The sequence below is a fragment of the Triticum aestivum genome, chromosome 5D (assembly GCF_018294505.1).
Source record: "Triticum aestivum cultivar Chinese Spring chromosome 5D, IWGSC CS RefSeq v2.1, whole genome shotgun sequence".
Lineage (NCBI taxonomy): Eukaryota > Viridiplantae > Streptophyta > Magnoliopsida > Poales > Poaceae > Triticum > Triticum aestivum.
This window is the reverse complement of record NC_057808.1, coordinates 387,679,823-387,696,791: the sequence shown is the minus strand read 5'-3', so window position 1 is coordinate 387,696,791 and position 16,969 is coordinate 387,679,823. Positions and strand designations below refer to the sequence as shown.

Sequence of the window (16,969 nt, the reverse complement as noted above, 5' to 3'; positions counted from 1 at the left end):
ACCGCGAGCTTGACACTTCTAGGATCTTGTTGGTATGCTTTCGGATGTGCTCCACTAATCAATTATCTATCCCCGTGCCTTGGGCTCTATGTTTACCATCTTGTGCCGTCAAGCATGCATGCATACGACTTTTTTTGTGTACAGCCAAGCATGCATACCTGTCATTACGGCTTTGTAGCCAGGCAAGGACGAGCGAGTGAAGAGTACCCCCTCCGTCTATGAAAACAAGTCTCGTAAATTTTGTCTTAAGGCGTTGCTTGATCAAGTTTTTTAGGAAAATTCATCAACAATTATACGTTACTAAATCGATACAATAAGAAAATACAGGTATTGTAATTCTTGATAGCTTTTCCTACAACTTGGTCAAACTGTGCACCGCTTGATTTTAGATAAATTTATAAGCATTCTTTTCAGAGACGGGGGAGTATAGGACAATCTTTCATTCTAGTCCCCCCGTTCATATTTACTTCGCGTATTAGTTTTGTCTTAAGGAAAACTTTACCAGTTTGACTAAGTTTATAGCAAAAAAATATCAACATTATCAATACCAAAAAAAAGTATCACATTGGATTCATGTGGAATATAGTTTCATACCGTATTTGTTTGATATTTTTTAATATAAATTTGGTCAAAGTTTATAAATTTTGACTTGAGACGAATTTAATATGCCGAGTAAAAAGAAACGGAGGGAGTAAAACGTTACTACATATTATTTTAAAAACTTTGTGTCGTGTTTTCTTTTCTCCCTTCGGAAGGAGCTGCTACAAAATGATTTATGTTGGCACTCGAGTGATTTTAATTCATGAAAATGACAATTCTCCACTTGGCAGTCATGAACATGATTACATCTTGAATTTATCTACTTTAGTCCTTGGGTGTAAGTGCAACGTGAATTTATGAAGTCATGTTGCTCTTGAGCATCTAAGCCGAATAAGTTAATGTGCAACTCACCATCTTGACATTTTGAACCTAGGGACCATACTGGCAATAATAGACAAAAGGACTAAAATAACAAACAACTTACCGTCCCATGAAGAAAAAGAGAAAGTAAAAAAAAAAGAGATGTTAGGCCAAGAAGTTATGCATGCATATGACCGTCTGAGCACATACACCGCTACCAAACAACAACAATTCTATGTACTCAGCATATCTACACTCAGCATGCATGCACCAGAGGAGAACAACCATACTAGAATGCAACCAAACACAACACGAAGAGAGAACAAAACACAACCATGAGTTGTTTTGCAAATACAGGTGGCAATTCATCTCTCTCTTACACACACTAAAAAAAAGCCTCGTCCGTTGTTTCGAATGAAAAACTAATTCATAAAATTTCAACTACTTAACGTTGGCATCTGTGCGGGTTAAATCTGTCCGGCTGTTGATCCGATCCAACGGCCGGTACGCCACCTTCCCATTTCAAACCACCCAAAACGGCCCGCGGCCGCACCCCCCGTTCCGTTCTTCCTTTCGCCGCGGTGACAAGTGGGCCCATCCCATCCCGTCCTGCCCCTGACCTGTCAGTCTCCGCGACAGCCGCAGAATTTGCTACCCTCCCCCACCCGGGTACCCGAGGACAAGCGCCATCCACTCGCCAGTCAAGCGCGGCGCCTTCCGCGAAGCTTCGCTCCCGCAGCCAAGCGGCTACGGGTCCCCCGATAAATACGCTCGCAGAAACGCGCGCACGCAGGACAGGACAGGGGACTCACTCTGCTGCTGTCACTGAACAACAACAACACACAGTTGGGGCGCACGCGAAAACCGAGGGGAGGCGATCGGAGCGCACAATCTTCTGCTGGGCCGGCGGCTCGGTGTCTTCTCTCCTGCGACCGACCGCGGCACGGAATGGCGTCGCCGCCGCCGAAGGTCGCCGTGCCGGTGGGGGAGGAGGGCCGGGAGGCGGAGGGAGAGGATATCTGCGCGTTCGATATACCCGGCAAGAACGCCCCGCGCGATCGCCTGCGGCGGTGGAGGGTACGTATGCCATCTTCACCATTTCCTCGCTGCTGCTGCTCCTTTCGATTCAAATTATAGTACGCAGTAGGGGGTTTTCTTTTTGGGCTGGAGGTCGGGGATGAGACTGCCGTACACTACGATGTATCTGATTTGCGGTTTGGCCTCCACAACGCCGCTTCTTACATTGGGGTTTTTGGGTTCCTTTGAATGGCCATCTGCTTGATCTGTCTTTAATGTCGTTCATCACTGCATCAAGCACCTCTGAGCTTCTGATGGATGAATGCCTGATAATGGCGAGGGTTGGATTAATTGATTTCTTTTAAACAAGTAATTGAATTTACGAGTGAGAAACTCGGTGGGTGAATGTTTGTTGGTTCATGTGCACCAGGATGTTGCATCAGCTACTTCATATATCTCTGTTGTGCCTGTATATTCTGACCATATATTTCTGAATTGGAGTGCCTTGTGTAATTGTTGCAGTTTTTTGAGATGATAATTGTTGCAGTTCAGTTTCGGTATCTTATAATGACCGCCTCAGGGTTATAATGATGTTAAACCACACCGTTGATCATTGTGAAGCTTACTGGTAGACTTGTATTTGTACAAGGATGCTACCCCCAGTCTAGATACATCAGAATCTGGAAAGTTGTTAGGCTATATTTTTCTTTAGTAGTACTGGCATAAATTTTGAACTGTGGGGTTTTTGATATTCCATATCGTCGATGGAAAGTCTCAAGAAAAACATAAAGTGTGATGTATAGGAATGTGGTATTTTTTACTTCATGTTTCATCTTATATTATTACTTACAGCATGCCTTTTCTCCCTTCATTTCAGCAAATTGCTCTTGTGCTCAACGCTTCACGCCGTTTTAGATATACTCTAGATCTCGCGAGGGATGAAGAGAGAGAAAACTTGAGAAGAATTATACGAGCTCATGCACAAGTTATACGGGTAAGTAATGTGGCGTCTGCCAGTTGACAAATGATGCTTCTCGTTGACGTATAACGTTTGCTCACTATATTTGGATTCTTCAGGCAGTATTCCTTTTCAAAAAGGCTGGTCAAAAGGCGCTACAAGGTATAATCTCCAGTTTCCTGCTAGTCGCTAGATGGTTGGATGATTGCACACATTTCCTAAGAAATGGTGATGCATCACCCTGAAGGACCATATTTACATATAAACACTGTGGCAATAGTGGACACATCCACACAATTCTTTGATCCATTTAATATCCATTGTTATGTGATGATAATCTTTCACATTTGAACTGAAAATATGCCATGGACACTCATCTTAGCAACCTTTAGCTTGCTTCTTCTTCCGTCTATTTCTGATTATTTGGCCACCTATATAGTACGTATTTGTTTTTGTGAAGTGTGTGTGTGTGCTTAGTCAAGACACGTGATACCTTATATATCTCATTTCATTAAATCTTAATCCAGTTATTCCTGTTAGATGCATCTTTATCTTGTTTTTAGTTTGATATTGTCTAAATTATAGTTGATATAGTTCTGTTTGATCAAACAGAATCTTACAATGGTACAAAATTTGAGTCACTCTCTCAGAGATTTCCAATTGATCTGGAAAAGCTTGTAATGTTGAACAGAGACCATGATGCAATTACGCTTCAGGAGGTTGGAGGGGTAGGTTCAAATGAATTTCACCTAGATTGACACCCTTTTATATTTTTTACTCATATATCTCTAATGGCATGTCCTCGCAGGTCAGTGGGCTTTCAGATTTACTAAAGAGTAATTTAGACAGAGGAGTTAGCTCAAATGAGGACGAGCTGTTGCAGAGAAGAGACATTTTCGGGGCAAACACCTATCCGCGCAAGAAAAGAAAAAGCATATGGGTACGCAGTTTTCCTTATGCTATGGCAGTAACTTTTTCCGGTGTGCCTTGTCTTATTGTTCATTGTTCTTGTTCTCTCGTGGGCTGCAGGGGTAAACGAAAAGTATTTCATGATGTGAAACTATTTTTCTATGACAAGTATAAATTTATTAAAGCTGAATGTATATGTAGTGATTGCGGAAACAAATATACTTTTGCAGCATCAGAACTTAGAGCATACATGCGCACCATGTGAAGTTTACTCTTCCTTATGGAACTCCTGAGTCTTAAATCCATATATCATCAAGTTTAATATCTAGCAAATTATTATTTGCAGCGCTTTGTATTTGAAGCTTGTCAGGATTTAACTCTTGTGATTCTGATGGTAGCTGCTGCTACATCATTATCATTGGGCATGGTAACAGAGGTACGTGATGGCATTATGATTTACCTTGGCTCCTTTGTTCATGTATTCATTTTGTCTTGTCTTTACACTGTAAGAATGGTTCAATTTCATAATACTTAATCCTATTTTGGTTTCACCATTGACGCTTTATTTAGGGTGTAAAAGATGGATGGTATGATGGTGGAAGCATATTCTTTGCTGTTTTTCTTGTGATATTTGTTACAGGTAATAACAGTATGTTTTTTTTAATTCTCTTCTCTCCTATTGTTATTGAGTTTTGTGCACTAATCAGCTCATGCAAAACCTTAAGTTGTTAAGGGAAGTGATAGTTATACTGATATTTCGACACTCTCCCTCGCATCAGGGATTATTCAGGCCTACATTATAGACTGGATGTGTTGTAGCGCTATTGAGCTGCACATGTAGGCAGGGTGCATCGTGCAAATTTTCTCGAACAATGCATCTGCTAAAATGTCAGGGTTGTGAGTCATCCCCAGTATTTTTACACAGCAGTACCTTTCTTTTAAGAATGAAGTAAAATGACCTGCTGGCTCTCAAACTCAGAACCTTCTGCTCTGACATGGTAATGATGGTAATGCAGTAACCAGTTCATAGAAAACCTTAAGATATTAGGGGAAAACATGTGTTCTACTCGAATATCAGCAATTGTACCTGGGCATGATAATATATATGGCGTCAGTGATTTGCATACATGTTGCTGTACTGGAAGTAATCGTGCTCTGATATTTATTTCTTCTCAACCATTTTAGCAACCAGTGATTATAGACAATCTCTTCAGTTTCAACATCTGAACGAGGAGAAACAAAACATACAAGTTGAGGTGAGTATGTTCATCCTGATAATTTTGGAGCGTACTTTTTTTTGTTTGGGACTGTGACTTATTGGCAGTGTATGATTTATTATGACCAATCATTAGGTTATCAGAGGTGGTAAGAGAGTAGGAGCTTCAATATTTGACCTTGTGGTTGGCGATGTTGTTCCCCTCAAAATTGGTGACCAAGTAATGCATTCATCACATATTCCACCTTTTGTCTACATTTGAGCTATTTTTTCTCAGATTGATGCAATTACATGCATTATTTGGCCTTCAGGTCCCTGCAGATGGTGTCCTAATATCTGGTCATTCTTTTGTAATAGACAAATCAAGTATGACAGGAGAGTCCAAAATTGTAAGTGTTGATAAAAGGAAAAGGGCAACAGTTGTTGTTTTCTGAATCCGCCTTCTTAAATGTTCAAGTATGTTATATTACTGTCAGGTTCATAAGGACCAAAAGGCACCTATGTTGATGTCCGGTTGCAAGGTCGCAGATGGCTATGGCTCTATGTTGGTGAGTATCACTTGGTTCAGTCTTCCAAGTACATGAAGTGTTCAGCTTGTGCTTTCGTATTACACAATTGTGTGGCTACTGGTGTATTGTCTATAATTTGTTAGCATCTCATTCATTGCATAAACATATAGGTAACAGGTGTGGGTACTAATACTGAATGGGGTATGTTGATGGCCAATCTTTCAGAAGATATTGGTGAAGAAACCCCGTTGCAGGTTAATTTCTTATGTTCGTTGTTTAGTACAAGTTAATTAATTTCACATGGTATGTACCACACAGAGAATAGTGTCAACTTATTGACCTTTTTGTTTATATTTTATGGCTGTGTTCCCACTTGTTCAAACTGTGGAGTAGGTGCGCTTGAATGGTGTCGCTACTTTAATTGGTATCGTGGGTTTATCGGTTGCTGGTGTTGTCCTTGTCGTACTTTGGATAAGGTGGTTTTCTGGTACATTCATCCATTGTTATGGTGCACTTTAAGTAAATATTCTACATTTCGTGGATATGCTTCTCATGGTCACCTTCCATCTAAAATGCAGATATTTTACCGGGCATAGCAATAATCCAGATGGAACTACGGCATTTGTGGCTGGGACTACTGGCGCAAAACAGGGATTTATGGGGGCAATCAGTATTTTTACAATCGCCGTACGTAATCTAACCAAGTTTTCTTGCTTAATTACTATGACGATCAAGAGCATCAGTTCTTTTCAAGTGAGCTGACTCTACCTCATTTGTCACTATAGGTAACTATTGTGGTTGTTGCTGTGCCTGAAGGACTCCCTTTAGCAGTAACATTGACGTACGAATCTTTTACCCTTTTATACTAATTCCTTAGAGATGATAGGTGCATTAACATGGTGCTAGTTTGCTTTCAGCCTTGCATATTCAATGCGAAAGATGATGCGAGACAAGGCTCTGGTAATACATACAAAGAGATTTACAGAGAAAAACCTTGACTCCAGTATATAATCTGTGTTTTGGTTTGGCATACAGGTGAGACGACTTTCATCTTGTGAAACAATGGGGTCGGCAACCACGATTTGCAGTGACAAGACTGGAACTCTTACCTTGAATAAGGTTTGTAAAGTCAATAGGCACTCCTCACAAAAAATGCTATATGTGCTCCACTGCTGCGCTGCATAGAATCAGTAATGTCTTCAGTTTGTGTAGTGCTTCTGTATCTTACTATTGTTTCTAATTGATCGTCTAGATGACAGTTGTGGAAGCATATTTGAGTGGGACGAAGTTGAATCCTTGTGATAATACTGGGATGATGTCTAGCAGTGTGGCATCTCTACTTGTTGAAGGAATTGCACAAAACACAGCAGGTGCTGTGTTTTCACCAGAGGTACAGTATGGTACATTCCTCTTTCCGTAGGTTTTTCCTTGTACTTTTTGCATAATATGGCAAGTACATGCGTTAAAATTCACATGTCATACCAGAGGATGTCATCCATTTTAATATGTTTTCCTGTCTAATGTCTATAGAATGGAGGAGCTGCTGAAGTTGCTGGTTCACCAACTGAAAAAGCAATTCTTTCTTGGGGTCTTAAGGTGCTTCATATATGCTCTTTTGTTCACCATTACTTCTTTCAAGTTTGTTCCATTAAATCGACAATCTGTTTTATCCATCATTATTTCTTCCAATTTTCTTATATTAAATTGACAATTTAATTGCATAGATTGGGATGAATTTCAACGATGTGAGGTCAAAATCTTTAGTTCTTCGTGTTCTCCCATTTAACTCAGTGAAGAAATGTGGTGGCGTTGCAGTGCAGGTGGTAAGCACATTTTCATGTCTTTGATATTCTGAAGGAAATCATGTAATGTTAAATAAGAAATAGTCCTTTTTAATCTTCATTATTGACTTTCCTTCTATGTTTTGGTGCTAAGTATGTGGCTTGCTACATACCTGACTTTTTCATTGGTTTTGCATCTTGTAGTTTCTTTGTGCGCTTTACTATCTTTCAGAAAAATAGTTCTCACACACTTGCTGCATATATGTTTTGTCTGATCCTGTCAACATAACATTTGTGTTGCTTTGCACTTTCTCTTTGCCTTGTTTATTTCATTTATGTTATAGTACATGAATACATGTTGCAAATGAGTGCTTTGACTTGAATCTTGATCATACTATTTATGTTGTAATAAAATATTTCCTAGTTCATTTTAGTATGTGTTACCTTAGTGCTATTTGGTTTTGTAAGTGCAGTCAGATACTTATGTACACATCCACTGGAAAGGTGCTGCTGAGCTAGTATTAGCATCTTGCGAAAGCTGGTTTTCTATTGATGGTTCAGTTCATCCAATGAGTTCTGACAAGGTAAATACCAACCCAAATTAATTCGGGCTTCACTTCTGAAGTTTTACTAAGTTGTTAGTACTTCTACAGTATAACGAATTGAAGAGATCCATTGACGATATGGCAATGAGTTCACTGCGCTGTATTGCTTTTGCATATTGCACCTGCGAGCTCACAATGGTTCCTAGGGAGGATCTCGATAAGTGGCAGTTGCCTGATGATAATCTGACTCTTCTTGGAATGGTCGGGATAAAGGTGTGTCTTGTGAGATGGTGTTTACTTTATGCTTCTACTAGCATTTGAATAGCTGTGCATGGCCTCTACTCTTTCGGTCGTCATTTATGGCTAATTTTAGCAGTCCATGCCATGATACCATATCAGCGAAAAATAATACAAGGACAGAATAGCCCATCTTCGTCTTGCTAGTAGTTCGATTCTTCAAAACCACAATGACAAGTTTTATGTAAATGAGATACTAAAGATTATTAAGAGATGGAGAAACTGAACCAAATGTGTCTTGTTTGGAGGTTTCTGTAAAATAGTTAGTCATGATGATACTGGGAGAGTAGCACTGGGATAATGGAGAATCATGGAACAAAGAAGGGATTAGATGAGTGGAGCCCACTATGATTGGCAAGCACGTGAAGCGATCCTTCACCAACTATAGTTTTCGGATGATACTTGGCCATGCTAGTTCATCAGTTTTATTCGCATCACTTGTTCCTCATGTTTCCCATCATTGTTAAAATGCCTGGTCTCTTTCAGAATTCTTTATGTTCGAATCTGTTTAGGCATGATTTTATTCTCTTCAGTTTTGCCATATAACTGTTATCTCCTGATGATTGCATGCAGCTATTCACCCTATACATTCTTTTTCGATGTATAGGATCCTTGTCGCCCAGGAGTAAGGGATGCTGTACAATTATGCAGTGCTGCTGGTGTGAAGGTTATCATCATCTATGTTTTATTATTCTTTGCTCTTATTTTCTTTCCTTCTATTTCTATTTCAAATTCTTTCCCTGGGATATTGAACTGATTGAGTTTATAATAGGAGATTAGGATCAAGGCGGTTCGCTTTTGAAATGTTTATGATGCTTCAGTTCCATTTTTTGCATGTTGTCAAGAATATGTCATATGAGGCAAGGTCAAAATGCTTCACGATGTGAATTTGACAAAACAGGCCACCTTAGGTACCAATGGAAGCACTACACTTCCCAATTTCCAATAGTTCCTTCATGTGGCCATTTCCCAAATATTTGCCTGTACCTTCTCCATTTGATTCAAAATCCTTGGCACTGCTTCCATACCATGGTAGGCCAGTAATTTGTCATGCCTGATGTATGTTAGTTGATCGAATAATGTGATGGAAGTGTGGATATTAGTGCTGAGCAAATCCAACTTAATGCCGGTTTTGTTGTTCGATTCATCTAAGACAATAAGATGGTAAAAAGGCAGATATCCTTGGATCATTGGTGTTGACTTGTCTCAGCTATGTATTGCAGTGATCAGATGGGTAGAACTTGTAATATTAAGCTTGATTTCGTTTTTGTGTTTTAAGATAACACATTGGCTTCTCGCATTTGATTAAAGCATTATTTTGGTGTTCTCAGAAAGTATATTTGTTTTAGGTACGGATGGTCACAGGAGATAATGTTGAAACAGCCAAGGCCATTGCTTTCGAATGTGGAATACTAAATGCAAAAGATGTTGCTTCAGAGACAATAATAATAGAGGGGAAGGTGTTCCGTGAAATGTCTGAAACTGCACGAGAAGAAGTTGCTGACAAGATTACAGTAACCCACCTCTCTCTATCCCTTCATCATCTGTCTCATGTTTGGAGCTTTCAAAACCACAAGCAGCATATCACTTACTATAAATAAGAAAAGATTTTCTATGGTACATAATACTTTGTAATTTTCTGATATAAAATATCTTTCCAAGTTTATGAATTTGTTTTCTAAGTGGTCTCAGTTAATCTATCTACTTTTACTTCAGGTAATGGGACGGTCTTCTCCAAACGACAAACTTTTGCTTGTACAAGCTTTGAAAAGAAAAGGCCATGTAGTAGCTGTAACCGGTGATGGCACCAACGACGCCCCAGCATTACATGAGGTCTGTCTGCAACTATATCATTATGTATTGAAGTGTCAACCTAGAATCATCTTGTAATCCTATATTCTTTTTGTCATATAGGCTGATATCGGTCTTTCAATGGGCATCTCGGGAACAGAAGTTGCTAAAGAAAGCTCGGACATCATAATCTTGGATGATGACTTCACATCCGTTGTCAAGGTTATCTTCTCCAACATCAAAGCATAATGTCTATTTTCTATAAAGAAGCATAACATCAGCATGTTAGCCTGTCATTGTGCTTTCAGTTATCCCATGCACATACCAGTATGGTTTCTCCATGTGCAAATATATATTTCCAGAGATATTTTGTGACAGACGTGCATGCGCAGTACCTTGTGTGCGTCGTGCACCATAGCTGTGGTCTAGCGACCACTTATTTCAAACTTATATGTAGAGCACAAATCTTAACATTCCTTCCTTGTGTTAGGTTGTTCGTTGGGGACGGTCTGTCTATGCAAATATTCAGAAATTCATCCAGTTTCAGCTGACTGTTAATGTCGCTGCCCTGGTAATAAATGTGGTGGCCGCTGTGTCCTCTGGTGCTGTTCCTCTGAATGCAGTTGAGGTTGGACCGTTTTCTTGATTTGTGTCCCATAGTTGCGGTCTCATTTATTATTGCTTGTTTATGTGCGTTCTTATTTGCTTCAGATATTTAGCTGGCATGCACATTACAAATACTGAAAGAAACAATCATAAATATGCAATATCTTTGTGGCAGACTGCTAAATCTTATGAATAAATATGGCAAACTGCTAAGATATTATAGATCATGCTGCAGAAATCTTATCTTAGTCTGAAGAAATGCCCTGTTTATTTGTTTACAACCACATCATTTTTCACTTGGCAGCTTCTTTGGGTGAACCTTATCATGGACACACTGGGAGCCCTTGCATTAGCAACTGAACCACCAACAGACAACCTAATGAAGAGACATCCTGTTGGCAGAAGGTACGATACATCGCCCTACAAATTATTGACAATTTCCTGTTATGTACTTTGTCGAAAAACCATTATGATACACTTCTTATTTCACTTCTGCAGGGAACCTCTTGTTACAAATATCATGTGGAGAAACCTGTTTATCCAGGTCTCTAGTTGTCTAACTCACCTGTATGTATGCACGCATGCAATTAGGAACCTGTTGAATCAGATTTTCTTCATCTCTATATGGATTTGTTGCAGGCTCTTTACCAGATAGCAGTTCTTCTCGTCTTCAATTTTGATGGCAAAAGGATTTTCCAGTTGCATAATGAAAGTCGAGAGCATGCTGACAAAATTAAGAACACCTTTGTCTTCAATGCATTTGTCTTTTGCCAAGTAAGATCACAGGAGGATTTTTTTTCCAACATCCATCGATTTAATATTTTATTGAAACTATAATTTCGTGTCTCTTCCTAAGCTATCATTGATTCCTTCAGCACACCCTCGCCGCATACCAATTTTGCTATTGGATATGTCATATATGTAAAAATCATAGAATTCTTTTCTTATGCCTCATGTGCCATTCATGTCAGATATTCAATGAGTTCAATGCTCGCAAGCCTGAGGAGAAGAATGTCTTCGGAGGAGTCACGAGCAACCGCCTTTTCATGGGTATAGTGGGTATAACAACCGTACTTCAGGTAATAATGCCGTAACATGCTCTCTGAATGCATACATGTTTTCACAAGGCACAGGTAACATGCCGTAACATTTCATCTGGCAGATCTTAAACACTGAGCTTCTGAGCGTCATCCCATCTTGCAGATCTTGATAATTGAATTTCTCGGAAAGTTCTTTGGAACTGTTAGGCTCGGTTGGAAGTTATGGCTGCTATCAGTTGCCATTGGTGCAGTAAGGTATACACAGGAGAACTCCATTGTAGAGACAAAACACTTTTTTCTGCTCTATAAACGTCTATTTTGTGATATGCTTATTTCATATATCCAAATATCTATTGCCCTTGGTATATGTGCCAGAATTTTTGTCATTTTATTCTGGGTGTTAATTTTCAACACGTTGATGGCCATAAATTACCCTCTTAGAACTGGTAAAGAGTAATTTATTCCTTCCAATGGCCACATTACCATCTCTCTGTCTGTCTTTCCAATCCAGCTGGCCCCTCGCGTATGTTGGCAAGTCCATTCCTGTTCCGGCCAGACCTTTCCAGGATTACTTGAAGCATTGTTGTGCCTGGAGAAGGCCACGTCGCCGTGGTAATTTCCCTGCATACACAGCTGCTGATCCTTGTGTTTCCTTTGTTTTCGCCCAACGAGCATATCGTAACTAGCCCCTGCATGCATTCCATTGTGTGCCGCAGATGAAGAGCAGGGCGGCAAGAGCTGAGACTTAGCCCGAGGAGCAACTTTTGGAGAGGCTGCATCTCAACTGGAGCTTCAGAGAGGGGCGAAGAGCAGTCCCTGTAAAATTGGGTTCAGAATAAGAGGGCAGCATTTTTTTCGGGGAAGGAATAGCAGGAAGCTTGTGCACTGATAGATATCACTCAGTTGTAGTCTGCAAAATAGAGTAGCACTTTATGGGGTTAGGGTTAAGCTCTCATCCAAATGGCTGTGAATTTGGAACAAATTGCGCTGCTAGTCAGAAGAGTGCTTTCTTTTGTTGCAAGTTACAGTTGTTTCCACTGGTTGCGGGTGCCATGCGTAAGCATAAAGCCGAGTCCCTTTTGCACATTCTGCTGGATTTAACAGCTCCAACTGCCAGCAACTATTGTCATTAAGCTACTGCAAGGTCCAATGTAGCCCAGTGCGTGTGCGCAGCGCGAACCTTCGCCGCTGATGAGTGGCGTCAGGGGCCGCCGGAGCTGTTCCAGCAGGCGAGGAGAAAATGAGACGGAGACAGAGATGAAGGCGGCAAGGCATTGAATTGGGTTAGTTTTTCTTGTGAGCTGTTGCTTCTTGATTTAAGTAGAGAAAATGCAAAAGAGTAATAATGACCAGAAAGTGTCATTAAGCAGAGAAAATTGCACAGCTATTAGACAGAAATCACATCTTCCATTGAGAACAAAAACTTCAGAGCCAATTTCTGCTAGAACTGGTGAGCTGATATGGGATGATTAAGCATACAACTTGGTACATGAGGCACACTCTTTTCGCATGCCATGCCTAGAGCCTCTCATTGTCCACTCTGTAGCACACTGCAATCCTCTGTCTGTGGTGTTTGTTCCCAGACAACATTCTAATATTGTGCTTCTCACAACAAAACCTAAATTAGTAATACAACAACAGCACTTGCATATCTACCCAAAGCATGGCCAAGCAGCTCACTCCAGTTCATCTTATTAATAATGACAACAAACACTCTAAGCGGCACTAGCAGTAGCATGAGTAGGCGAAGTGGCTCTTCTTGGTGATGTATGTGGAGACGAAGTCTGAGGCCTGCGCCGAACCGCCCACCACCGGAGCCGGGACAAGGATCTGGGTCAGGCCTGACGCGATCCTCTTACCGGCCACGTTTCCGTAGAACATGCCGGGGATGGCAGGGACGAACACGTCGCTCTGCGAGCAGATCTCGAGGTCCAGGGCCCTTGCTAGGTCTGAATCGCCAGAGTTCAGGAACTCACCTTTCTTCTCAGCCGGCATTATGTCGTCCTGCGCGATGACAGATTGTAAGTTAAAAATCTGGTCAAGAGAAAACAGAATATGATGCGCACTAATTAAATGGTACTGGATGAGTTACTTGCCTTGGTATAAGTGTTTGGGAATGCCTTCTTAAGATTATTCAGGCCTTTGTGCCACCATGTCTCTGTCAAGTAGATGGTTGTATTAGCAGAGAAGCCGACCTTCTTCAGGAAATTCAGAACCTCCTGAGGATTGTAACAGCCTTTCCTTCTTGCACCCGCGCTTGTTTTACAGGTCTTCTTCTCTAGCAAGTCGGTCCGCATATCAACCGCCAACACCCTGCCATCTGATTTCTGGCTTAGCTCTTTAAGCCTGCCCAGCATCTGTTCAGCCACTTCTGAATATTCGGCGTTCAGTTTGAGCCCAGTGAACATTGCATGGCAAGCAGTTGAATCCAAGTCCTTGTTATTTGTCCCTTTCGGTTTCAAACTTACTGAAGAGAAAATAATTGCAAGTCGTAGGTAACTGTTCTTTTGGAAGGCGGGCTGGATGGTGTCCAGGATGAAGTCTTCTGTCACCCGGTTTGGTACTCTAATGACTGCTGGCTTCTTAGTGGTCCATTCAGCAGGAAGTTTATCTACAACTTTGACAACACCATCCAAGTTCATCTTGAATTTTTCCACATCGTACATGTCTTGGAATTTTCTGTTCATGAAATTTATATCATTAGTTCAGAATTGAGATGCCACCCCAAAGTATCAATCATCAATAATTGTTCTCCAAAGTAACAATAATTGGCATCTATGAAATGAAAGCACAGTGATTTTGTGGAATTCAGAGTATTCATTCTTGTCTATTTTAGAGAACTTACTATTCATTATTTTGAGTTGCAGAACCGAATGTAAATTTATTTAGGCAGAACAGTAGAGATATGACAAGAAACTTCTTTTCATTGTTTATCCATGCTAAGTACACAGTTCAGTATTTAAATAGAACTAACCACTCATCGACAAATAGAGTCACCAGAGTTGTCTCAAGACAACGTTGATGTTCATTTGTGGGAAATAAATCAAGGTGCTCATGTAGTGAACATGAAAATTCTCTGGATGCTCATGTGGTGAAACACATGTTTTCACGAATAGGTGTCTGCAGGAAGCCATATCTTATGGAACAGATTAATTGCATCGTTTCTCTAGAAACATACCGACTCTTTCCTAATTCATTTCCTCTGATTTCTGGAAGTACAAGTGTAGCTCCCAGATACCTTGCAATCACTACAGCATCAGCGATCTGCAACCAAAGGGCCAACACACAAACATAAGCTGATTTTCTATTTACTCAACTACATTCATGAGGGCAAGTTCCAAGTTACGGGCATACCTGTGATGAATGGTATTCGGGGCCAATAGTCAATGACATGGTAACAAAACCGTTAGACTGGTCATCCTCTGCAGAAATCACAAGTATGAATAACCAGATTAATCGGTGGATGTGACAGAAAACTTGTTGAACACATAATATTGTTACTTGGGCTTGGTTTGGTCCAGCAGGGCTTAATCTCCTCAGTAGCCTCGAGCTCCACTCCAGCCTTGGTAATTTCAGTATTGTCTGCGATCTTCATCGCATTGAGCTCCACGCCTGTTGCCTCCACGGCCAGCTGTTGGATGTTCAGTTTGAGAGCAGTTATAGCATGGCACATCAGTTAAAAGCAGCATTTCTTTTTTCCATCAGTTAAATATAGCAGTTGATTTGTTTGTCGGCAGAGCATCTGAACAAGCGAAGGACTGGGAGACAGGGAGAGTATAAGCTGGAGGAGTGATAGTGATTCATGACATGGAGAACCCTCACTGTCTAGCTCATACTCTAAAATGAGATTATTCTGTATAAAGAAATTAAAGTCTTTGCTTTAGTTCCCCTTGCATTTTTATCTAGATAATTGATGGCTTGTTTTGACTGATATGTCCCCACAAGCTGTGCTTTCTCTAGGAAAAGCTCGTAGGAGTAATAATTTACTCATGACCACAGAAACCAAGTCTCTGATTCTTTTTCTTTTGACCCCAAAGCTTGGTGCAACGTGCTGAAAAACTAGGATTGGGTTATTAAACCCTAGCTAAGCCCTCAAGGTCAAGGTCACGTGACAGTCTGACACACAACTCTCGAGACGCCTTTCCTAGCTTAGATCCACAAATCACTTCAGATTTGGAGCCATCTATAGTGCACAGTAAACTGAAATTCTGAAAAAACCTTATCTGTACTTTTAGTTGAGTTTTCAAGGTGACCGCGACACCAAATCCGTCTGAGATTTTGGCAAGAACCCACAGAAATTTCCCAGTCCTAAGCACAGTACTGCACAGATGAGTCAAACCCACAGAAGCAGAATCATCCGTCGCATCTAGCGCTCTCTGGACCAAACGATGTAGAATCAAGTGAATAGTAACCAAAATCAGGCAGCAGAACAGAACAACAGCAGGACCCCCAAACGCACCCCCGCAAATCTCCTTCCAGAAAAAGAAGACCCACCCCTGTAATGCAAACCGGAAGCGGGCGGCGAAACGATAGCTTAGGGAGGAGGAGGAGGGGGAGGCGGGAGATCTCGGCTAGTACCTCGGAGACGGAGGTGAAGTGGTCGTGCTTGATCATGTTGCCGAGCATGACGAACATGGAGAGGGTGAGGAACCCCGCCAGCACCTGCCGCGGGTCCACCATTGCGCCGGCCGGCCGGCGGCGAGCGGCGCGGGAGGAAGCGGAGGAGCACCGACAGGCGAGGCGACAGCAGCACGCGGGTAGCGCCGGGCTGCGCGTGTGCAGTGCGTACAGCCGCGCGATGGGGGCGTGTGGACTGGACTGGACTGGAGATGGAGTGGCGCTGGCTGGGGCTTTAACTGCGGAGATTGCGATCCTGACACGGGCCGGGTCGCCCGGCACTTGTATATTTATTTATCTGTCCTGTTAAGCCCCGATCCGGAGAAAGTGGGTTTAGTACGCTTGACAATGGAGATTAGTGGCCTACTAGTGGGCTCGGCTGTTTTAGTAAACTCCATATAACCTGCCAATTGTGCTTCCCATCGTGCTCCATTCTCTATTTTTCTTTGAGGGGTCCATTTTCTATTTATTTTTTTGCGGGAACATTTTCTAATTTTGTTAGTAGGATCATTTGTGAAAATAAATTGTGATGTATAGTTTGCGTGCGAGCTCAATTCTGTTTCGGTTGGTTTATTTGTCATTTTCCGCTACGGCTTTTTCGGCGAGTCGAAGAACGGTGAGATGTGAGGATAAATTACGCCTTGCCAACTCTTATTTATGGGATACTTATATAGCTTCATTATGAAATTGCTGAAGCCATACTTGTTTATGTTTGTTTTGTTGAGATGCGCGAGCATTCGTCACTAACTCTATCGCTACAGCTATAAGTGGTAGAGATGAGGA

General features: G+C 41.3%; 2 protein-coding genes across 4 annotated transcripts; one reads left to right on the top strand and one right to left on the bottom strand.

Annotated features, from left to right (window-relative positions):
- Positions 1–1,679: 1,679 nt before the first annotated feature.
- Positions 1,680–12,594, top strand: LOC123122009 (calcium-transporting ATPase 5, plasma membrane-type). 3 transcript variants are annotated; one of them, XR_006460011.1, is made up of 34 exons: positions 1,680–1,977; positions 2,795–2,911; positions 2,995–3,037; positions 3,488–3,603; positions 3,684–3,815; positions 4,131–4,220; positions 4,355–4,424; positions 4,970–5,040; positions 5,137–5,220; positions 5,312–5,389; positions 5,477–5,548; positions 5,680–5,763; positions 5,903–5,985; positions 6,088–6,196; positions 6,295–6,350; positions 6,427–6,469; positions 6,545–6,628; positions 6,762–6,899; positions 7,040–7,105; positions 7,234–7,332; positions 7,764–7,874; positions 7,944–8,108; positions 8,740–8,799; positions 9,482–9,646; positions 9,849–9,965; positions 10,047–10,145; positions 10,414–10,551; positions 10,834–10,934; positions 11,028–11,073; positions 11,169–11,303; positions 11,501–11,608; positions 11,692–11,824; positions 12,081–12,181; positions 12,286–12,330. XR_006460011.1 is itself a non-coding variant. In XM_044542125.1 (34 exons), exons 1-34 carry the CDS (start codon positions 1,849–1,851, stop codon positions 12,309–12,311), a joined length of 3,225 nt encoding a protein of 1,074 aa, XP_044398060.1. In that variant the 5' UTR covers positions 1,680–1,848; the 3' UTR covers positions 12,312–12,594. The 3 variants fall into 3 exon arrangements, 2 of the variants coding, with proteins under 2 accessions (XP_044398060.1, XP_044398059.1); XM_044542125.1 differs by having other exon boundaries at positions 7,234–7,329; positions 11,733–11,824; positions 12,286–12,594; XM_044542124.1 differs by having other exon boundaries at positions 11,733–11,824; positions 12,286–12,594.
- Positions 12,595–12,956: 362 nt separating this feature from the next.
- On the bottom strand, positions 12,957–16,423 carry LOC123122010 (protein MANNAN SYNTHESIS-RELATED 1). The gene is made up of 6 exons (XM_044542126.1): positions 16,148–16,423; positions 15,071–15,200; positions 14,924–14,991; positions 14,748–14,833; positions 13,666–14,248; positions 12,957–13,573 (listed from the first exon to the last, which is right to left on the bottom strand). The coding sequence occupies exons 1-6, from the start codon at positions 16,247–16,249 to the stop codon at positions 13,295–13,297; spliced, it is 1,248 nt and encodes a 415-aa protein (XP_044398061.1). The 5' UTR covers positions 16,250–16,423; the 3' UTR covers positions 12,957–13,294.
- Positions 16,424–16,969: the final 546 nt, after the last annotated feature.